The sequence below is a fragment of the Danio aesculapii genome, chromosome 25, assembly GCF_903798145.1.
Source record: "Danio aesculapii chromosome 25, fDanAes4.1, whole genome shotgun sequence".
In the NCBI taxonomy this organism is placed as follows: domain Eukaryota; kingdom Metazoa; phylum Chordata; class Actinopteri; order Cypriniformes; family Danionidae; genus Danio; species Danio aesculapii.
This window is the reverse complement of record NC_079459.1, coordinates 14427685-14452785: the sequence shown is the minus strand read 5'-3', so window position 1 is coordinate 14452785 and position 25101 is coordinate 14427685. Positions and strand designations below refer to the sequence as shown.

The window sequence follows — 25101 nt, the reverse complement described above, 5'->3', positions numbered from 1 at the left end:
ATTTTTATAGCATTGTTTTGCTAATAATTTGATTTTGAGTATGAATTTTGTCTCATTTTTTGTCATATATTTTGTTACGTTATATTTTTATAGCAAAATTAAATGTTCATGTTTTTATTACATTTTGTTACAATACATTTTCATTTGGCAATATCTTTTTGTTTCTTTTTTGTTTTGATACATTAAATGTTTTTAGGTTACATTTTGTTGCATTATCTTTTAATGTTACGACAGGTGACTTTGCACTCTTCATAACAGTATAGCGTGACATTATTCCTATAGTTTGAACTCATCCTGTTTGTTTTGTCCTCTGCCATTTTTTATTTTTTTTGGTAACTATTTATTCAGATCTATAAATATTTTATTTATAAAGTGAAAGAAAAGTTATTAGATGGTACAATGGTGGCCTTAAAAACATCCTAGCAGGCACAGGACGTCAACATGATGTCAGATTGACGTTTTACCCCAGTGTCGGGGGACGTTGTATTTTGTTTGAAAATTAAAATCAGGTCAATGTCCAACATCGAACAGAGATTGCATTTTGGTTACTTTCCAACACAACCTAAAAACAACAAAATATGACTGCCTAATGATTTTACAGCTTGACGTTATGTGGACGTTACAACTATGACGTCTATCAGACATTGCATTTTGGTTGCTGTACCTGACGAATAAATGTCAGTATTTGACGTCAATATGACGTTGGTTTAAGATGTTAGATCGACGTTGGGTTTTGGTCACTTTCCAACACAACCTAAAATCAACAAAATATCAGCGACATTTCACGTCGTTATTGGACGTCAAAATAGCATTGTCCTTAGATGCTGGCGACCTAAATTTAACCTAATATTAATGTCTTATAACGTTGTGTCTCTGCTGGGATTACATTTTTTTTAAAGTAATAAACAAGCCTTTCTTGCTTTGTTGTTTGTTTGTTTTTTGATTTGCTCTGCTTTTTACATTTTTGTTTTTGTAGTTTGTAAGTGATAAATATTGTCATCTTCATTACATAAAAAAACTTCTGATAAACAAACATCTCTTGCTTTGTGATTTTAGTTATTTTCCAGCTGGCACACAACATCATAAGACATTAAAATTAGTTTAGATTTCGATCGTAATGTCGAGTGACCAAAATCCAACATTGCGTCAACAACTTAACCCAACGACATATTGATGTCAAGTACTGACATTTATTCAACCAAAATCCAACGTCTGATAGAAGTCATAATGATAACATCCACACAACGTCAAGCTGTAACATCATTGGACATTGATATTTGGTGGTTTTTAGGTTGCGTTGGAAAGTGACCACAACGTCTGTCCAACACTGGACATTGACGTCAGCCTGACGTTGGGTTCTGACGTCAAATCAATTTCAAAATGCAACATCCCTACGATGTTGGAGTACAATGTCAATCTGATATCATGATGACATCCTTTGCTTGCTGGGTTGTTTTACCTTTAGCTTTTTTTGTATGTGGGTGTGTTTTTTGTACGTTTTCTCTCCTTAATCTACATTATGTTTTGTTACATTGTTATGATTCATTATGCGACTTTATCCCCTCACATTTGTAGCACAACAGTATTGCGCGGCATTATTCCTGTAGTTTGAACTCATCCTGTTGGTTTTGTCCGCTGCCCTTGAATATGATAATAGAAGAGCCACTCGAAGTGTTCCTGTACCGGTGAAATGTCCGCAGCTGACATGGCAGGAAAATTAGCATGTGGTGAAGGGCACATTGGAACTGGCGACCGTCGACGGCCAAGACAGGAGTTCATAGAAGCGGGAGAGAGAAAGCAAAATGGCTAGTGACAGAAGAAAGTTTATTCGAAAAGACAGGAGAGCTGTGCGGTGTAACGTCGTAGTGCTGCAGACAAACTCAAAGAGGCGAATGTAATAACAAAGAGAAGGGTAAAATAAACCCTATCAATACTGTACGTCCTACCTTGAAGTCAAAGAGACAGGCATGAAGAGAGGGACAAACAGAGAGACAGTGATAAATGGGGAGATGTGAAAATACTGCCGAGCTTTGCAAATGGAGCCTGCCGTAAATATGGAGGCAGACAGTTATTCAGAGCAAGGAAGTGTTTAGCGAGACATTATGTCGATATTTGTTTATCAGGGGGAGTAGTGTACTGTAGTTGCAGGCAAACACCTGAAGTTTAAAGGATTTTTGTGCCAAATTGTAGGCCATATTATACATGACAAGGTTAGGGGGGAAGCAACAACAATGGGTTACTACGAGCTGCTTCATTTTAAGTGTGAAATATTCTACTTTAACCGCTACTATAGTAAAGAGATGGTTTCTGATGGCAATTTCATAATGATTTACATATACTGTAGTCCTAAATAATTGACGTATCTTACTATCATATGAATATGTGAAGGATGATGATGCTTGTTATTTAATTAAAGATTAGATGTTTCATTTGTAAGTGATACTAAACAAGAAATTTAAAAAGACATTTATTTTCATTATAATTCAATTTTATTGTATTTTTATTTTGTTTTTGTGTTTTTATTCTACTTTTTTTTCTTGTTTTTGTTTTGTTTGCGTCAAACTGATTTTTAGGTTCCTATGATGTTAAAGTGGCATCAGTAAAAACTGTTAGATTGTTTTGTGTTTACAGTTTTTTCAATTGCTTTGGCTCAATTCTCGGTTAAAATTTTTATTTTTCAAAACAATAAGTTAGGATCTCTGAATAATTAGCTTATTGTTCTCAACAAATTGTGCTTTCTTACTGATTTAAGCCTATTGTAAATGCTTTGGCACATGTGTGCAAAAAGTGAGTATAATTGTCTGTAGTTTGGACAAAATCTAATTGCATACGGCTTGTTAATCAAGACGGATGAATCGATTTTCATTGAAACTGTCAAACTCTTCACAACTTCTTAATCATTTCTCATTGTTTAAGCCATCACACTCAAAACAATTGATTCAATTATTAAACATTTGTATACGCACATGTTTAGACCATAAATATCTGATATTGCTTTTTTTTTTGCTCTCCATTTTGTTGTTTTGTTTTTTCTTTGCACTTTGTTAACCTTTTGTTTTTATTTTTTTCACGTTTATTTTTGCTCCACATTTTGTTTTACTTCTTTGTTGTTTCATGTTTTCTGTTTGATTGTTTTGTTGTCTTTTTTTATTGTTGTCTTTGTAAAGGAGGAGATGGGGTGGAAGGGGGGATTCTTCCAAACGAAGATAGAAACAGTAGGGAGAAAATGATCCATTTATAGTAAACTATGATCACGCTGATTGGATTATTACTGATTACAGATGAGTGGCCAGATGTGCTCAATCATATCACGTGCTCCTCTCGAAATTAGTTAATGAAACTTCACTTGTTTTGTTTGCTCAACAAAGGTCCTAAATCGTTTTCTACACAATGTTATAAAACACGTTGCTTTATCCTGTATTTATCCATTTATTTAGTTAGCTAAAATCTTGCTGATGTTACTTTAATGAATTGACCCAAATATTTATAGAAATCTTATTAGTATTTCTGAAATAGTCATGCTTATAATGTTGCGTATTTGTCATTTGTACAGTACAAACAAGTGGAGCAGTACATGTCCTTCCACAAACTTCCAGCAGACATGCGGCAAAGGATCCATGATTATTATGAGCATCGCTATCAAGGGAAGATGTTTGATGAGGAGAGCATTCTAGGAGAACTGAACGAGCCACTCAGAGAGGTTAGTAGTATTGTTTAGCAAGCAAGTTAGTGAATGCGTTTAATATTTTGGTTTGCAATTTATGTTTTGGGAAACTATTAAATTCAAAAGAACTGGAAAAAAAATTACTAAAAACAATAATGTTGGGAGACAATTCATTTTACATACTGTACTTTTTGAAAAGAGAGTTTTTTTTTGGCTAATTTGGATAACCTTGATGAAAATAATGCTAAATGCTTGGTATGTTAACATGAGATTAGTATCTTATGTGTATCTGTGGCCAAAGCTCAATGTTTTGTTTGAATATTTTTTCTTTGTATTCCCTACAGTACAGTAATATTTAACAAATGCCTTTAATATTGATGTGGAAAGGCTATTTTGAGTTTTTAGGGTTATTTATACTAAAAGTGATTTGTTATTTTCAATTAAGTTGAATTTTAATAGTCAATAGATGAACTGTAATAATGGCACTTCGTACCATTTCTAAAAACATTTAACTGATTGTTTACAGTTTCATGTAAATTACTGCCATAATTCACACAAAGCATCATGTAACATAATAAAAGCATGGTTAATTTCATTCTGCAGCTTGTATTCTACTATTAACCATTCACTTTTTGATACTCTATGTTGTATACAGGAAATAATCAGCTTTAACTGTCGAAAGCTTGTAGCCACAATGCCGTTGTTCGCCAATGCGGATCCAAATTTTGTGACCTCCATGCTCACCAAGCTGCGTTTTGAGGTGTTCCAGCCAGGAGATTACATTATCAGAGAAGGGACCGTCGGCAAGAAGATGTACTTTATACAACACGGTGTACTAACTGTCCTGACGAAGGGCAGCAAAGAAACAAAGATCTCGGACGGGTCTTATTTTGGAGGTAAGAGACCACTGATATTATTACTGACTGAATGTTTTCATGCAACAGTTTCTTGGTTTTGAAATTTGACTTGGTGTAATGCTGATTGGTTAGCACTGTCACCTCACAGCAAGAAGGTCGCTGGTCCAAGTTCCAGCTGGGCCAGTTGTCATTTCTGTGTGGAGATTGAATTTTGTCCGCGGTTTCCTCCGGGGGCTCCGGTTTCTCACACAGTCCAAAGACATGTGGTATAGGTGAATTGAATAAACTAAATTGGCTGTTATGTATGAATGTGTGTGAATGTGAGAGTGTATTAAATCTAAATGTTATACGCCACAAACAAATGAAAGCAAAACATAAATCTACAGTAGCAATAATACCTTAGACACACATAATTACACATATTTCTCACATTGCCATCAGCCTTGCCAACAAAAGGAATGTGTGTTAATAAACAATGTGTGCCTAAATAGTGCGGAGATTAAATATTTCAGTTTTAATCAGTTTCAGTGGGAACATTTTTGTCCTAGTCATGAATGTAACTATTTATGTACCTAGTATGAAATCGATTTATGAAATGAGGAAAAGAGAATGAAATATTCAAATATCAATAAATATTTGGCAAACAAATATCTATGTTGTTTGCACAAACATAGCCAAAATGATAAAAAAAAAACCTAAACAAAACAAAATGTTTAAAAAAAAATTCCATATAAAATGTTTTTTCCCCCTTATTTTTTCCTGTGTCAATTTCTCCAGATTGTTTTTATTATCTTTGGATTTTGTTTTGATGGTTCAAATGAATTAGCCATCAAATCCTCAAAAAACACGTCCAGTTCATTAAAATTATTTTAATTACTTATTTTAACAACAATATAACAACAGGCTTGTAAATAAAATCAGTTTTGTTGCTGTTAAAATGAAAGCATGGAATAACAACTGTGTAAATATGCTTCATAATAATGTTTTTAAAACATTATTAATATTACTCTAAAAATATTGTCCTTATTCTACTGTATAAAAAGAATATATCAGTTTCTGGAAATTACTTTTATTTTGACGGCTTGTAGTGCAGATGCTGTGTCTTTGGGCTCTACTTTAACGATCTAACAGGGTTGTGCTTATTATCTTAATAAGTTCTGGGTGGGTTTTGAGCATAACATACATTAAACCAATCAGAGTCTCATCTCCCATTCCCTTTAAGAGTCAGTTGCATCATGTCATGGCTCATTTGCTATTTACAGCGCGGACTTTGTAAGAGGAAAAACTGAACGCTTGACTAGCGAGAAAACAGTTAAACAGACCATCTGCAGCACGAGAGTAAAGAGCGAGCCTCCTCCATTCCGCCTCTTAACTTTCTCTTTACTTTACTTTTACTTTTTACTTTACTCCTTTACTTTCATGGATAAGGAAACGGTGTAAACGCACTCCACTGAAGACATCCATTATTTAATTTAGTTTGTTAAGTGCAAAGATTTGTTTCAAAACTTTTTCTAAGTTCAATTCTAATTTCCAGCATATGAATTAATGAACAATAATAACAAAGTGTGGTCATAAAACTGAGTTACAGTGCATCCGGAAAGTATTCATAGCGCTTCACTTTTTCCACATAAACATGTTTATGTTTAGCCTTATTCCAAAATGGATTAAATTCATTTATTTCCTCAAAATTCTACACACAATACCCCATAATGACAATGTGAAAAAAGATTTTTTGAAATTATTGCAAATTTATAACAAATAAAAAGCCTGAAAAATCAAATGTGCTTAAGTATTCACAGCCTTTGCTCAATACTTTGTTGATGCACCTTTGGCAGCAATTACAGCCTCAATGCTTTTTGAATATGATGCCACAAACTTGGCACACCTGTCTTTGGGAATTTTTGCCCATTCCTCTTTGCAGTACCTCTCAAGCTCTATCAGGTTGGATGGGAAGTGATGGTAGATGTTCAATAGGATTTAGGTCTGGGCTCTGGCTGGGCCACTCAAGGACATTCACCAAGTTGTTGTAAAGCCACTCCATTAATATTTTGGCAATGTGATTTGGGTCATTGTCCTGCTGGAAGAAGAACCGTCGCCCCAGTCTGAGGTCAAGAGTACTCTGAAGCAGGTTTTCATTTAGGATGTCTGATGTCACATTGCTGCATTCATCTTTCCCTCTATCCTGACTAGTCTTCCAGATCCTGCTGCTGAAAAACATCCCCACAGCATGATGCTAACACCACTATGATTCACTGTAGGGACGGTATTAGCTTGGTGATGCCTGGCATTCACCCCAAAGAGTTCAATTTTAGTCTTATCAGACCAGAGAATTCTGTTTTAGATGCCTTTTGGCAAATTCCAGACGGGCTGCTATGTGCACTTTACTAAGGAGGGGCTTTTTTTTATTAGTAAAGGCCTGATTGGTGGATTGCTGCACAGATGGTTGTCCTTCTGTAAGGTTCTCCTCTCTCCACAGAAGAACTTTGGAGCTCAGACAGAGTGACCATCAGATTATTGATTACCTCCCTGACTAAGGCCCTTCTCCCCCGATCACTCAGCTTAGATGGCCGGTCAGCTCAAGAAAGAGTCCTGGTTGTTCCAAACATCTTTCACTTACGGATGATGGAGGCCACTGTGCTCACTGGAACTTTCAGAGCAGCAGAAATTTTTCTTTGACCTTCCCCAGCCTTCTTTGAATCTTGTCTCGAAGGTCTACAGACAATTCCTTTGTCTTCATGCTTGGTTTGTGCTTTGACATGCACTGTCAACCTTGGAAACTTATATAGACAGGTGTATATCTTTTCAAATCATGTTCAGTCAACTGAATATACCTCAGGTGAACTCCAATTAAGCTGCTGAAACATCTCAAGAATGATCAGTGGAAACAGAATGTACCTGAGCTCATTTTAGAGCTCCATAGCAAAGGCTGTGAATAGTTATGTACATGTGATTTTTTTGTATATGTAATCTTTTTTCACACTGTCATTATGGGGTATTCTGTGTAGAAATTTGAGGAAATAAATTAATTTATTAAGGCTGTAACATAAAAAATGTGGAAAAAGTGAAGCGCTTTGAATACTTTTCGGATACACTGTATATTAAAGCACACGTCCTTATCTTAATATATTAGGTGGACCAATCTAAACTTGTTTTAATTAAAGTGGATATAAATATGCATATAATTAATAATACTGCTAATAATAACATATGGGCGACGCAGTGGCACAGTAGGTAATGCTGTCGCCTCACAGCAAGAAGGTCGCTGGTTCGAGCCTCGCCTGGGTCAGTTGGCGTTGCTGTGTGGAGTTTGCATGTTCTCCCTGCGTTTGCGTGGGTTTCCTCCGGGTGCTTCGGTTTCCCCCACAGTCCAAAGATATGCGGTACAGGTGAATTGGGTAAGCTAAATTGTCCATAGTGTATGTATGTGTGTATGGGTTTCCCAGTGATACGTTGCAGCTGGAAGGGCATCTGCTGCGTAAAACAAATGCTGGATAAGTTGGCGGTTAATTCCGCTGTGGCGACCCCAGATTAATAAAGGGACTAAGCCGAAAAGAAAATGAATGAATAATAATAACATTATACAAATGCAAAATGTCATGAATAAACTGAAGAAAAAACCTCCTTTAGACTTAAAAAAAGACTTTAGACCAGTTTCAGTTGGTCAATTGCGCAGTCTATTTCAGTTTCTCAAAATAGCAATGCGCCAACAACGCACCTTATTGCACCGGGTGTATAATTGGGCCCTTTGTGTGTGTATGATATGATGACGATAGTTTTTCTCAGATAAAATAGTGTCATTTTATAAAATGGTGTCTAAACTAGGCATCAATTGTTTTCACATCATTCACCTGTGTATTTGATGACTATCCTATTTTGGACTATCCTTGCTCGTCTTAGATTTAGATTTAGACAGCACAAACAATTTAGCCTTTTTAGCAAAGACGTCTATGCTTAGACATCGATCCTAGGAATAAACTCATACAAATATGGAATAAATGAGTAGATTTTAATTTCATTTTTAACTGTCCTTTTATGTAGCAGAAATTAAGTTTGTGTTAAGAAAGAGAGAGAGAGAGAGTTTATGTGCTTAATGTTCAGGCTGGTACCACCATGTTTTCAGTGTTATCGGCTGGTTCTCCAAAGGGAACCAAATCAGTGAATGGCCACGCTTTCGGAGCCTGGGGAAATTCCTCATCCAGCATAAGTTAACCATTCATGAAATTAATTTCCCCTCACAAGATTGTGGAAGGAGTAAAAGATAACAGTTTGAGTTGAGCCTTGTCATCAGAGGCAGTTTTTCACTTCTTGCAATCACCATTGTACGAACCCACGCTGATTTTTGTGTGTGTGTTTTTGTGCCATTTATGCTGGCATGAATTATTTTGTTCATAATTAACTGCCTATTAAATTGCAAAAATGACAATTTATTCACATTCTAGGTTACCCTATATGCAAATACTGGGTCTACCAAACAAATCAACACGTTCTATTTTCTGAAGAAAATGAGGGTGCTGCAAATATTTAAAAATAAATTATACACCACCTGGTCTCTGAATGCAAGCGAGCCTTTTTCCTGGTATTCCGTGCCATTATAAACTCTATTACTGTCTCCTGTGTGGTTCTGGGATCACAACTAAGTAGTCTGTGCTATCAGTGAGCTGCAGATTTAGTGAAGAAAAAAAAAATGGCATCATATTTTCCCCCAAAAAACCTTTCCTTCTGCCCGGGCTCGTTTGAGGTCATTACATGTTCAACAAGCCGCTCATAATCTCTTTTCCCATAAACCCTGTGTGAAAGTGCAAAAAGGAAGAGAGGTTTGGATTCTAGCCTAGTACCGAGCTCACCCAGTCCCCATATGTCATCTGTTTTTTGTTTTTTTTCCCACTCTGTTTGCATTTTGATCTGGTTAAGTTTACACACAGCAATGAATATACTGTTTACTGGCCACTGTTTTACCATTTCACTTGTTTTATTTGAGAGAACATTAAATTTGCATCAAATTAAATGGACAGAAGGGATATATATACACAGAGAAAAAGCATATTTAATTCAAGTAGCATCTATTTTCATCATTTAATGTTTCATTTAACATTTCAAATAACTTTTTATACTAGTAAATATGGGTAACATAAATGTAAATATGTATATTATTCGATTTATACTTAAAATTTGTATTTATTTTAAACTATTTAAAAGGACTTTTAAAAATTGGTAAATATAATGGTCGGAATGATTGTGTCTATAGATTACAATTTTTTTATTTTTAAAAAAAATTGGGTGGGCTGTTCCAAAAAGATTCTTTTAAAATTCAATCAAATTGTTAAAATTAAATGCGACCTATTCTAATATACAACATATTTCTATTTCAAATAAATAGAAATAGAAATTTGCTCTTCAGTGTTTGAACTCTCAGTAATGATTATTAAACCACACTGAACTGAGCTAAACTGAACTGAACTTAAACACTAAACTGAACTACTGTCACAATCATCAGCGATCATAACTCCCAGATCGCTGGATCTCACACACATGGACTACAGTTCCTCCATTAATGGACTACATATTCAGTCATGCCACACACATACTCACACCTGCTCCAAGTCTCTACTGATTACACTCGCACCACCTGAGCATTGTCAAAGACTGATTACAGACACTACTTAAACACACACTCGCATTTCTATTGCCGAGTCTTGTTATCTGTAAAGTGACATTACAATGTGTTTCTCCAAGTCTTGTTTCGCCGTGTTTTGATCTTTGCTTTGTTTAACTTTCTCATTGTCTGCCGCCTGGGTCAGGGACCTCTCGCCTGTTACATTTGACCGCGATTCTGGATTGCCTTTATACATCTGTTTGCACCTGTGTTGACCATTGATTCCCTGACTTCGAATAAACCTGCAAGTGGATCCTAAAATTTAGTTGTCTGTGTCATTCCCCGTGTTACAACTACACTGTTCCAATTTACTATGACCTTTTATTTGAAGCTGCTTTGACACAATCTACATGGTAAAAGCACTATACAAATAAAGGTGAATTGAATTGAAATATTCTTTTGAACTTTTGTAATAATAATAATAACAATAATTGTTATTATTATTTAACAAACATACAGTAGTTTATATATTTCATATAGTTTTTTGTTAATTTATTTTATATATTTTTTGCTTTTTTTGAGTGTCTACCAATACTGAAACCCAGTTCGATACTTCTATAATACATAAATTTTATGTGAAGCTGCTTTGACACAATCTACATTGTATAAGCGCTATACAAATAAAGGTGAATTGAATTGAATTGAATAAAAAAAGAATAAAGAAGAGCGAAAATACAGATCCAGGATGTTCCTTATTTTTTATTTAATTCACCTTAATTTAACATTCAACATCTCGGATAACAAACAGAGCACTTCTGTGAGGTAGCTTGAACAATCAAGTAATAACATACTCTTCACTTTTGGACTTCTATAAAATCTATTATAAAAACAAATAGCATCTCAAAATACCCAGCCGGCAATCCCAAGTTTACATATCTCACAGTTTGCTATGGCAATGTTGTCGTCATCAATTTTATAATGCCTCCAGACCGCAGACATTCCCACGTTTTCCACCTGAAGCTGCTTCCGTGTTCTACTTTGCCGGCATTTAACCAATAGCGTCTCTGCAACAAAGTGATGTCATGCTGCCTGGGTGAAATAAAAAAATAATGAAAATATACATATATATATATATTCAAGTCCTGATCGGGAGGTAATGGCCAATTCCGATCGAGTCTGAAACAGTGTGATCGGACCTGATTTCCGCTCACTTGATTGAATCTGGACATCCCTAGTTTTTGTTTAATTTTAATTTTTATTTTGTGTACAATATTTAATTTAACTAATATAATTTAACAGACTTGCTTGTATGAAAATGTTGCCAGTCTTCCAGTCAGATAATACTATATTATATCAAGAAATATAAATACAGTGTGATTTATAAAAAGCGACAATGACAAAGAAATACATGGTCTTCCTATTTTTATGCACCATGTCATTAATTCTTTATTTCTGTTTCTCCATCCTCCCCAACCCTCACGCCACCTCAGGTTGTGTGTTAGTGAGTGTGTGCTCTGATGCAGCGACTCTTGGCAGCATGTTCTTTATGGCTCTGGCCATGATGACTAGACAAAGAAAACAAAGAGAGTGAGAATAATCGCTACAGTTTCTATCCTACCCAAACAACAGCACTTCATCTTCTTTCAGACTCCTGAAGGTCCAACAGCGCCTCATTTATGCCTGTATTATTCTTATCTTTCAGTATCTACCTTAATTGTCAGCTGCAAATTTTCTTGTTAGGGTGCTCAACTCCCGTATAAAATCACTGGTTTAAATTTCACTTAGAGTTTGGGGCAAGTAGAACCACAGGGGTTATATTGGCGCTATTACCCAGATGGAAGTGAGGTTTACGGGGGTAAAGCCGAGTTTAGACTGCACGATTTTTAAAGTACTCATGTCGCAGTTGTTTTCACACTGCATGACTATCTGGAGTAGCGTTTTGTTGCTGCTGTGTTTACACTGCAAGATGGATCAACAACAGGGGGTTTCACACTGCATGACTTTACAATACAGTAGAAGAAATGTCGACAACTTTGTCTCGGTTTGCAAACTACGTCTCACAACCAAACACATGTAATAAGTGACATGAAAACAATGCAAGGTCATGTAGTATTGTTTTTAACTATATAATGTGTAAGACGTTTTTAGTGGGATCGAAAATGTACTTATTTTGCTCACCTGGGTTTTGAAAGAAATTAGCAATTTCTCCTTGACTTTTTTACATTTCGACCCGGTTGTGGTGTTGCTCAAATGACACATCAACACAGCACAGGTGCTCATGCCAAATTTCCACTAGTTTTTTCCTCCATTTCTTGGGTCTAAATAGACTGAAAAGAAGCACTTTTAACTTCTCCCCCAACTTCCCGCTGGCCTGCAGATACCCACACTAGTGGATGCTGCTCTTTTATTGGCTGTAGGTAATCGCCAATGTTATTTTCAATCAGAACTCATTTCACACGGCATGATTTGAATCGTCAACAGCTCCAGATATTTACTATGGCAAATATCTCACAGGTGTCGGTGACTCATCGAGGATTCTCTTAGATCGCATCTTTGATAGTTCACACTGTGTGATTGATACTCGCGTGAACGAGCACTGAATTGCCTGTGATTTCAGGCAATTGTTGGTGATTTCTCAAAACCTGTCGGCGAGTCAAAATCGCCGGTATAAGAAATAGAACCTACAACATTGACATTATTAATGCCATTCTCTATTTTTTTGAGCTATTAGAATGTTTGGGGTCTAAAGGCGCTTTTCCATTGCATAGTATGACAGTTCTGTTTGGCTCCCATTTTTAGTGGCTTTTCCTCTGCAATCCATATCCAGCCCCTGATTAACAATTGGAATTAAAGGAATTAAGTCATTATGAGTAATTTATTATTATGTAATTTGATTTTTGACACTAGACGCCAAACCTGCTGCATCTTCGGGCGTACTCTCATTAGGTACAGTTGCCTTGAACTGCGCCGAAGGCCTGCACTCACATTGCATCTGAGCCTGAGCACGCTTACATCATCAATGATGCGCTGTTCAGTTTAGGAGAAGAGAAGCGCTCTCACTTAGCACAGTGGAGATTGCTTAGGTTATATAATTTTAGTCGTTTGGATGCCGTGACATACAGTCAAAGATTTTGCAAAACAGATCAGCCACTTTTAATGCTCATAAGTAATCATAAAGGTCATCGTGCTTCTGGTTTGCTGAAGGTGCAGCTGTCGTGCAGTGAGGGGTTTGTATCTTTGATAAACTATGACAGTTCACGTTCATTGAAAAGTAAGAATGATTAATAAATCCATAAGTCTCTTAAAAGTCATGTCTCATCTTCAGTTTTGGGCTTAGACGTGCTTTGCAATCACACTACAAGCGTAGCGCACCAAAGCATAAGTGAACTGCACTTTGGCACATCTCTTTCAACCGTGCCAGGGCCGGCCAACTGAAAAAAAAATCTTGCTAGAAGTAGGGCGAATAGAATTTGAGGGGTTACATTGGTGTCATGACCTTACTGAGAGTGAGATTTAGTAAGGTGAGCGTAATTTAAGTCACCAAGTAGAAGTTGTAAAAGGTTCTAACTCACCTGATCTCAAGATGCTGCTGCCCTTTGCATCTTTGGTGAATCTGCCTCCTGTGCTAGAATTTCCATACCAATTGTTTCAAGCATATCTTTAATTTTGTTATATTCATGTTTAAATCAAACAGTGATCTCATTCTTGTAGTAGTTCAGTGGCAAATTCTGATGGAAGCTTTAACATTACAATTTCCATACAAGTGTATAAAGAATCATGGACATTCTTCATCTATTAAATATGATATGATCTAGTCAGTGAACTTTTGAGAAAACAGCCAAACTGTATTTCTTAGGTGCGAAGATGAAATACTGTACTGACTGGGAACACCCAATTACCACATTAGTGTTGACAGTCCCCTGGGTCCTGCCTTCAAACCAGCTGCTTGTCTGTCGCTTTAGAAATTTCCTCTGTGTTTGAAGTACAGCTTTTACTCTGTGATCTGACTGGACAGATGATGGCAGAGCACAACTCTAAGCTGTCAAAATGGCATTTTAATGCTCTGGGTGCAGATTAAAAAGGACCATTCAAAAAAAGCAGACTCAAAGTATATAAAGCCTGAGTCACTGCATTTACAGCATGTATATTTAATTCATGATTCCCACTATTGTAAATTTATGCACATATTAATAGTGCTGGAGTGTTCTAAACTTAGGCTGAAGAAACATTTATGTTTAATGCTCAGTTGTTGCCTGGATAGTAGAAGATATCCATTCATACATTAATGAATTTACTCTTCATTCATTCTATTATATATTAAATATATACAGTGCATCTGGAAAGTATTCATAGCGCTTCACTTTTTCCACATTTTTCCACATTCCACATACAGCCTTATTCCAAGATGGATTAAATTCATTTATTTTCTCAAAATTCTACACACAATACCCCATAATGACAATGTGAAAAAATATTTTTTGAAATTTTTGCAAATTTATTAAAAATAAAAAACCTGAAAAATCACATGTACTTAAGTATTCACAGCCTTTGCTATGAAGCTCTTGATTGAGCTTTAGTACATTCTGTTTCCACTGATCAATCTTGAGATGTTTCAGCAGCTTAATTGGAGTTCACCTGTGGTAAATTCAGTTGATTGGTCATCATTTGAAAAGGCATACACCTGTCTATATAAGGTCCCAGGGTTGATAGTGCATGTCAAAGCACAAACCAAGCATGAAGACAAAGGAATTGTCTGTAGACCTCCGAGACAGGATTGTCTTGAGGCACAAGGCTGGGGAAGATCAAAGAAAATTTTCTGCTGCTCTGAAAGCTCCAAGGAACACACTTGCCTCCATCTTCCATAAGTGGAAGATGTTTGGAACCACAAGGACTCTTCCTAGAGCTGGCCAGCCATCTAAGCTGAGTGATTGGGGGAGAAGGGCCTTAGTCAGGGAGGTGATCAATAATCCGATGGTCACTCTGTCTGAGCTCCAGCGTTCTTCTGTAGAGAGAGGAGGACCTTACAGAAGGACAAACATCTGTTCAGCAATCCACCAATCAGGCCTGTATGGTAGAGTGGCCAGACGGAAGCCACGCCCCACCTGGAATTTGCCAAAAGGAATCTGAAGGACTCTCAAACCATAAAAAACTAAATTCTCTGGTCTGATGGGACTAAAATTGAACTCTTTGGAGTGAATGCCAGGTGTTACGTTTGAAAAAATCCAGGCTCCACTCATCACCAGGCTAATACCATCTCTACAGTGAAGTATGGTGGTGGCAGCATCATGCTATGGGCATAGAGGGAAAGATGAATGCAGCAATGTACTGAGACATCCTGAATGAAAACCTGCTTCAGAGTGCTCTTGACCTCAGACTGGGGCAACGGTTCATCTTACAGCAGGACAATGACCAAAATATCAATGGAGTGAACAACTCGCTTCCCATCCAATCTGATAAAGCTTGAGATGTACTGCATAGAGGAATGGGCAAAAAATTCCCAAAGACAGGTGTGCCAAGGTTGTGGCATCATATTCAAAAAGGCTTGAGGCTGTAATTGCTGCCAAAGGTGCATCAACAAAGTATTGAGCAAAGGCTGTGAATACTTATGTACATGTCATTTTTCAGTTTTTTATCTTTAATAAATTTGCAATAACTTTCAAAAATCTTTTTTCACATTATCATTGTGGGGTACTGTCTGTAGAATCTTGAGGAAATAAATGAATTTAATCCATTTTAGAATAAGGCTGTAACATAAAAAAAAAGTGGAAAAAGTGAAGCGCTATGAATACTTTCCGGATGCACTGTATGTATATATATATATATATATATATATATATATATATATATATATATATATATATATATATATATATATATATATATATAATTGTACATATATATGGTTTATAAATTGTATGTTCTTCCACATTGTTGCTCTTACAAAAAAAGTAGGCTACATGTTTTTTTCTATGCGGTTTTCAACTGGCTAATGTTGCACAACATCCACAGAGATCTGCTTGCTGACTCGAGGCAGAAGAACAGCCAGTGTGAGAGCGGACACATACTGCCGTCTGTACTCGCTCTCTGTGGACCATTTCAATGAGGTGTTGGAGGAGTACCCCATGATGCGACGCGCATTTGAGACCGTAGCCCTCGATCGCCTTGACCGCATAGGTGAGAGCTGTCAGTTTAGTAAACCCATGTTTCTCACAGCTTCTCTGAATTGTCCTTGAAAAGTGGATAATTTAATAATCTCATTCCTTGATGCTTCTATTCAATTATTTGTTATTTATTAAATCAACAATAATTGCAATTCATAACCCTTATATACTTGTTGGCCATTGATTAACATTTATCCCACAAGCCATATGGCTAATTTAGGAGTGTCTAAAGCTGCTCCTGGAAGGCCATATTTCTATTAATATCACTTTAAAACAACCTCCTAGAAGTTGTATCTTATGTAAATAAAAGGACCATTCATTGTTCTAGCCATTCATGTTGACTTTACCCACAGAGTTTGTTTTCCATGATTTTATGTCTTCCTTTTTGTCCTCGCAGGAAAGAGGAACTCTGTACTCCAGCACAAAGTCCAACGGGATCTTAATTCTGGAGCTTTGAACTACCAAGAAAATGAGATCATCCAGCAGATCGTGCAGCATGACAGGGATATGGCCCACTGTGCACACCTCATGCAGACACCTCCTCCACCTCCTCATCCAGCACCGACTCCATCTTCCCACACCCCTGTCATATGGGCACCTCTTATTCAGGCTCCACTGCAAGCTGCTGCGGCCACCACTTCAGTTGCCATCGCCCTGACTCGTCACCCCCATTTGCCCCACACCCTCTTCCGACCTCCTGTTCCTTTGCTTGGCTCACTGAAAGACCAGCCAGGGTATTTTAAAAGGTTCCCAACAGCACTTTCGGGTGCTGATACATTTGGTGGCTCCTCATCAACCAGCTCGCAGTTCAGCTCTTGTATAGAAACCCCAATTCTGGACACACTCAGGGCCGAGAGATCATCTACCTCCACACCGCCACCATCATCCAGTTCTCTGCCATCCACCATAACAACAACTGTCACCACTACCACTTCGAGCATCACAGAGTCTTCCGTCTACCACCATAGACCCCTTATCTCTCATGGATCCAAAGACTTTAGCGTTGCCCAACTTCATTCTCAACCCCAACTTTCTCAGGCCTCTTTCTCAAGCATTGCTGCATCACTTCCTGGATTCTTCCAACAAGGAGCAGCTGGAGGAGAGGCTGTTCATCTAGCGATTCCCCCTGCATCCACCCTTACTCCTTTGATAGCGCACTCTGTAAGTCCCATTCTGACCCAGCTACATGCAGCTCATTCAAATCCTCAACCAACAAAACCAAGTCAAGACTTAAATAAAACTGGAAGGACAGCCTCCCAGTCTCCAGTAACAGTGTCCCCAGTCCACTCCAAGAGCATTCTTGAACAAGTACCGAGTCCAACAAGTGTCCAGTCCCAGCATCCACAGATTGGTTTACAGCCGGATGTTCTTTCCCAGCTTGCTCAAGAACCATCTGCTCTTGCTTCCCTTGCACAATATGGGTCTGGAAATGCATCGCCATGTAGCACACCTTCAGCTTGGAGCCCAACGTGCCAGAGTCCAACAGCAGAGAAAATGAGGATGTCAGTGCATAGCCAGCCTTCTAGCATCTCTGGATCCCAAACATCACTCCTGACCCCTCAGACACTCTTTCCACCACCACCTCAACCAAGAGAAAGGGGTGGATCTCTAGTTGATCTACCTTCACAAGACTTAAGCACCATTTCCATGTCCCTCCCTATTCCAGGACTAGCTGAAAAATCCAGGGCTGTGGGAAGAGGACCACAACCACCAGACTTATCTCATCATCGAGGATCCACTTCAGGTTACTCACCACTCCCATCCCCCCCTCCCCTTGTGAAACCATTTAGCTCAATACCTGGTCATGTTGTCTTATCAAGACAAACTTCCAAGTTGTCCATAACTCAGACTGGGTCCTCAGGTGGATCACCAGCCCATGGGTCAAGTGACAGGTCCACCCCTGGGACACCAAGCTTGCACCCCAAACTTCCATCAAACTTGTGAGAAAGGTATGCACCCTCCTACAACGAGTGAGCAACATTTTTAAGTACGTCAAAGACATTTCTCACTAGAGAAGGAGGGTGTACGTTCATCTACTTGGATTTCTACTGGTCTAGAGACTTCCCTATTTGTTATGCCAAAAGGAATGGACAAACAAAACTGACTGAAGAATGGTGTGACTTAAATTTGTCTTCCAAGTTCTGTCAGTAATTTTTGCAATATTATTGTCTGATGATAAGGGATATGCAAATTATGACTTCCAAAAAAAAACAACTAATAAAAAAATACTTTACTTCAAAGTAATAATATAAAAGGATGTATGATGTTTGTATGTTTGTGGTCGTGTGTACGCATAAGAGAGTGATTGCTTTTGTCATGTTATAAAAGTGTGCTCTTTACAAAGGAGGGAATTATGCTGGGTCAGGGAGGTAAAGCAACATTTGTCGCACTTCATCAGTCGGGCATCATCTCTCACTGTGAAAGAACACGCCGTGCATGTCTCTCCAGGCAGGTGCCACAGATATATACACAAAACAAACACACAGGTGCACACAAACCTACACACATGCACAATCAAACCTAGCCCTTAACATCCCAATTATACAGTGTAGACCTAGTAGGATATTTCAGCTAGACCTTGACCCTATACATACCCCTCCTTGCTGACAAAGAGGTACTGCTCAGTATCTATGGCCTTTCCTTTTTCTAACAATACTGCCTTAGTGTCTGGACACCAGGGAACGACACCTTCACTTCCACAACAGAACCGAGAATATTAAGAATGTTTTGCAATCATTTTGTATGTGCTTTGTATGTCAACTTGTGCAGTACTTAAGCAATAAAAGGTATGCTTGGTTTTTGTACATGCACAGAGGTTGAACTGTAAATTGCAGTTTTCTTCCAATCAAACAAAAGATATTGGGTGATTGTGACAATGACACTAATAATAAGACGCATTTATAAAAAAAGCCCACTGCAGTTACCAAAGCTTCTGAGTTCAGTCCTGCAATTGCAAAGTCATGTCTGAATTTGGTTAATGTTTTAATTTTCTGTTTTGCATCCGTTCAATGCAATGGTCTCAAACTCAATTCCTGGAGGGCCGCAGCTCTGCGTAGTTTAGATCCAACTAGCTCCAACTCCCACCTGCCTAATAGTCTCTAGTAGTCTTTAACACCTTTATTAGTTGGATCAGCTGTGTTTGATTAGGGTTGGAGCAAAACTGTGCAGAGCTGCGGCCCTCCAGGAATCCAGTTTGAGACCTATGGTTCAACGGTTAATTTTGCAAAATGCAGTAAGCCTACACCCTGCAATTTGCATGAGGTTGTATATGCTTTCTGATTATGTAATACACATTATTGGTTAGTTTGTATTAAATTTTGTATCTACAAGTTTAAAATTTTTGCCCATTTGAGATGTATTAGAGCAGAAGTACGGCAAACTAACTTAAAACAAAAGTGCTAACAGAATAGCTATCTTAGCACCTGCTATAATATGCCATATGTGGCTGGTGGTAAAAGGAGGAATAGTATTTTTCGAAGTGTCCTTCCTTTTGAGCAAATCTTACACAGGTTGACCAAGAAAACCCCCTGATTTGTCCCAGGTTATTATATATTGTATAATTTCTATGATTTTATAATACATGTCGATGTATATATCTATTTATTGTGTATGTGTTTGTTTTGTTAATCTATATATTCATGATTTAATCTATATACTGTCAGCATCAGTCTACAGATAGTGTCATTATGCATCACTTGGTCCTTCCACTTTCAATTCCGTTCCATTCCTGCAATATGCATTTGATTATCATATCATTATTTTAATTTTCAGACTCTGTTTTTTTTCTAGTTGGCATTGTTCTCTGCATTGAAGTCGGATAAAATTGCAAAGCAAAATGCAGATGAGAGTGGTATATGTGATGTTGAATATTAATGAGGTAAAATATCAAAGCATCAAAGAGCTTTCTGTTAGTATTACAGAGCACACAATGCATTATAGTGTAATATTTCTTTTTTTTTTTTGACTCTGAGTGTGTGTGTGTGTGTGTGTGTATGCGTGTTTTTCGGTGCATTTATGTTGTAGCATTTTACAATATTCTGTGCATTTATTGTTTATCATTACCAAAGTAAGGTAATATTAATGAATGTGTTACAGTAGCATTTTTAAGCCCACCAATGTCATTACCGACAGCCTGACTTCATTAAAAGGTGGTCAAGTATTGGTGACCTATGAGTTCCTAAAGGGTTTTCAATCCTTTTGGTTTAAAAATTGTCCAAAAGAGTATTTATGATCAATGTATGGCAAAATAATTAAGCCATATGGCATATCGACGATGGACAAGTTGTGTCATTATGCATCAGTCTACAGTGCACTTTCAATTCATCAAAAAACAAAACAGAACAAAAAAAAAAAAAAGCAAAAACAAATTGTTCTTCCATCCTAACCATCTTCCTCCTGGAATATGTCTCCTCCCTAACCCACATATTAGTGCAATATATTCACATGAAATATGAACAATTTTAGTTTGTTTGTTTGTTTTGAGTTGGAAGATGACCAGTCTTGCCATATTTGGTCAGTGTTTCACTGTATCATGATAATTATGGTAACAATATGTAATATGACTAACATGCTTCAGAATCAAAATACTACAGAATATAATGTTCATCATGAATACTGAATAATCATGTATGTACGAATATTCATGAGTATAGCTATATGATATTTCATTTGAACTATGTTAATCGATAAACACTTGTAAAAAATTAAATTTTATTGCTTTCCTTTGTAAAGTCTCTGTTATTATTCTAGCTGCCTGACCAAGTACCTTGAGGATAAAGGTTCTTTCTGATTTAGGTTTTTTCAGATTTTACAATGACCATTTAATTATCTGTGATGTTGAAAAGAAGAACTATAAAAATCTCAATTTTAACATGATAGCAGGCAAGGGAATTTTTCTAATAAAAAAACACGTTTACACAATCTTTGGATTTTCAGACACCCAAATGTTGTGAAAACGAAGATTTTTTCAGTTTTTAGTTGAAAATGGTTTTGTGGTTGCAGTTATTTTAGCTGTTAAAAGTTTATACAATCGTTTACATTATGCTGCAAAATTTCTATCATTATCATATACGCATTGGCTTGCAATGCACATAAATAAATTTTACTGTTTAACACATTGACAGGCATTTATCCTTTCTTTTGACCTGGACCTCACAATAATTAGAATTACACTATATATATATATATATATATATATATATATACATACATATACAGCATTACAATTCTTTCGGCATCAAACTAATAAAAGACTATTTATTTAAACACTGCTGTTTTGTTATTAACCATTTTAATCACTTTTTTATACTATTGTTTTTCTATATTATATTATATTATATTAATTATATTAATTATATTATATTATATTATATTATATTATATTATATTATATTATATTATATTATATTATATTATATTATATTATATTATATTATATTATATTATATTACTTGCAGGGTACTCCAGGTTGGTGGTTGAGTGCTGGGCTAACGACCCACCTCGAAAAAAAATTAGATGTTACGAAACACCAACATAGAGAGGCTAAATTTCAACTTGGATTAAAATGTCCGTGGGAGTAAGTAAGAGTAAATATTACTTACAGGTAAATCATTCCGCAGTTTTTATTCCCTTTACAGAGAAGATCCAAAGGAGGTCTTATGCTGTGTTCACACCAGACACGGTACGTGCGAATAAATCACGCTATTCAAGTGTAAATAGATGTGTAATCATTTTGGGTTTACTTGCTTCATTTGTGTGTCAAATTCACTTCAAACTACCAGATCTTGTATGTTCATCAACTCTTCCAGAAACTATACCTGAATGATGAAGGCTTTCAGCAGTGCTTCCAACTGAGTTGAGCCGAGTTTGGTGAACTATTGTCCAGTGTTGCCAAAAGGATTTCCCATCGGGACACCAACAACAGGCGATACGTCATAATCACGCCCCTACAAGAGAAAGCTCCTGATTGGTTAACTTGGCATAAATGTCCGCTGAAGTTCAAATTTTTCAACTCGAGTGAGCAAAACGCTCAACTCACGCACCGCAGGATGTCTATTCATGTTTTTGCATTGACTTAACATGTAAATCACTAGTGCTTGATGCTTTATCTGCGTCTGGTGTGAATGCAGCATTACACTTTGCTTGTTTTTTATTAATTTACCAACAGTGGCTAATGAAGTTTTACTAAAGCTCCGATCTGTTTCATGTCTAATTGTTTATTTTTGTGGCAATGTGTAAGCATGATAATGTATATTCAGTTGGTTGTTTGCACAGAATAAAGCACTTCAGTCTAGCATGACAGACTTTATTCCTCTGCAAGAGCAACCAGCTGGATATACATTATCCCTTATGTGTTATAAAAATGTGCATATTTGTAGTTTACACAGAGACAATAACATCTCAGATTGTGTATGTAACAATAGTTCAGAGAGGGAACACAACACTTTGGAAATGCCTCTGTGTGATTGCATCATGAAGTGAAGTTTCACAAACTAATTTTGAGAGGAGCGCGTGCTATGATGACCGCAGCTGGTCTCTCAGCTACAATCATTAGTTAGCCAATCAGATTAATCTAAACTCACTATAAGTAGCCCAACTAAAACTACTCCCTTATTTTCATTTTCCGAAGAAACCCCCTATCCACCCCATCTCCCCCTTTCCTCCTTTACCAGGGGGAGCTTACAAGAACTACCTGATCTCGTACTCCCTGTACATGTTCATCGACCAGGCGGGAGCCCTGGGCTCAGTTATCTTCGAGCTCAGGGTTCTCTCCAGGGACAGCATGCCAAACCTGCTATCATTATCAAGCAATATCTAAGTGTGAACTTTTGAAGCACTTGTTAAATCAGTCTACTAGTGTGGTGGGATTTCACAAATATGTCATGATGCAGTATGTGTGGTGTTGTAACCAAGAAGCTATAAAGCCCGCCTCCCACAAAGCAAAGATTGCTTCTTGGAATGTCCAAGCAAGTCCATGAAGACATGCAGGTTTTGAATGTTGCGGACAACAGAGTAAGTTCCAAACGCAGCTTTATGAAAACAAGGGATGGTAGTACAGGCAAGAGTCAACAGGTGCAACAGCAACAAAAGGGAAAAATCCAAAGCGTAATCCAGAAAGCAGGCAAAGGTCTCAACAATCCAACTGCTCAAGTTTTGTTTAGTTGCATGGTACTCTTTCTTTAACAATACAGATGCAGACAGGAGACGTAAGAAAGCACTAAGATACTTTGAGCTGGAGCAAGGGGGTGGGTTGGAAGTACTGGATGGGTACTTGGAAGTATGAGTCCAATCTTCAGATTTGATTTGGGACACAGAAACAAGACATAGGTTTTCAGTATGATCATTTTGAATTTATAACAAAGGTTATGCACAAGGAACTTGTGGAGCTCTGATTACCTCCCAAAACTTTCTGGCAGATTTCCCCTCTCATTTATGTCCAAGAGATTGAGCCAGAGATGCCCAATTGTTTCACTGCTCATAGAGACAAATCTGTGACCTGACATAGTTCTATAATAGTGTCTGGGCTGACCTCCTCATCGTCAAAGTCTATTATTCTCCGACTCACCAGCTTCAATGCTCAGCTCGTCCAAATCCTCAGGATGCAGTGAGCTTCATCCAGATGGGAAGAACCCACAGTGCAGGCTTCGGACAAAAAAAGCAGTGGATCTAGAGGGTGAAGGAAGGGAAAGAGCAGAGCCCATCACCATCCCCTCCTCCAGATCCATCTGTAGACCCCAAGATTAGAGCTAGTGCTCAGTCTTGGCATGAGTGAGACCTGAACCATGAGAAACACTTTGCAGAGCACCTTCACCAAAGAGTGCTCGGCAGAAACAGAGTACTCTTAAGAGCACTGTACTGTAGCTTGTGTGTCCTGATTTGTCATATTATGAGGATATGGGGGATCACCTCCCTTGTCATTAAAATTACATGTGTGAAAACTTTTTGGCTATGCTTTAAACTATAACGATAATGGAAGAAGTTGTGGTGCTGGCACCTAAATGCTTTCTTAGGTTATTAAAGGTGTTTTCTGTCAGTACTTCTTTAGCCTGCATTAATGCATTCAGTGTATAGCTGTTAATTAATCATTAAAAGATTGGTCTCTCAATTCAAACAACACAACCTAATTTATAAATGATTGCAACATGCAAATGTTTATTAATCCTTTAAATCGCTGCATTTAAATCTACCTTTGATCATGAAAGATTTAGTTTTTACCATTTTCACTTAGATACAAATTTACAGAAAATTGAATAACAAAATACAATAACAAAAATTTCGGACGATAAAATTTTGGTGGCCAAAAATGTGGTACATCTCTAATATCAGCACACTTTTAGATTCCCATTGTTGTACATTTTTGCTGTGTGATTGGACTTTTTTACTCTATATTGATCTAAACGCCAGAGCTTATTAGATAAGCTTATTAGAGATTGAGTATATTGATTACATATTATATGTATAAATATTATTTTCATAATGCTTTCAGCATATTATAACAGCTTGTCACCCAGTGATAAGCCCAGTTATTGGGCAAAATTAATGTTAAAGTGAGCGGCGTTCATCTGACAGGTCCATTTGCGATAGCACCCTCCCAATGAATATTGGATAAGACGAAATTGCTAAGCATCCAGCCTGAAATATACAACTCATCTAGAATTAACTAAAGTACAATTGATTTTACAAGAGAAAGTTGAAGTTCTACAAGTCTTTAAATGCCTACAATTTAGTTCTGTGTGGTCATGTGCAAGAAATGTTCCATGATTACCAGATTCAACACTTTGTAGTGCTAAAACCATGGTGCTGTCTAGCCAAACATAAGGAAAAAAG

The 25101-nt window shown here is 37.1% G+C and overlaps 1 protein-coding gene across 1 annotated transcript in view; it reads left to right on the top strand.

Moving 5' to 3' along the window:
• Positions 1–24018, top strand: part of hcn4l (hyperpolarization activated cyclic nucleotide-gated potassium channel 4l) — a 49306-nt gene extending 25288 nt beyond the window's left edge. The window contains exons 4-8 of the mRNA XM_056451285.1: positions 3554–3700; positions 4320–4560; positions 16124–16288; positions 16673–18019; positions 23873–24018. Coding sequence (XP_056307260.1) covers positions 3554–3700; positions 4320–4560; positions 16124–16288; positions 16673–18019; positions 23873–24018 — 2046 coding nt within the window. The remainder of the gene's footprint in view (positions 1–3553; positions 3701–4319; positions 4561–16123; positions 16289–16672; positions 18020–23872) is intronic.
• Positions 24019–25101: the final 1083 nt, after the last annotated feature.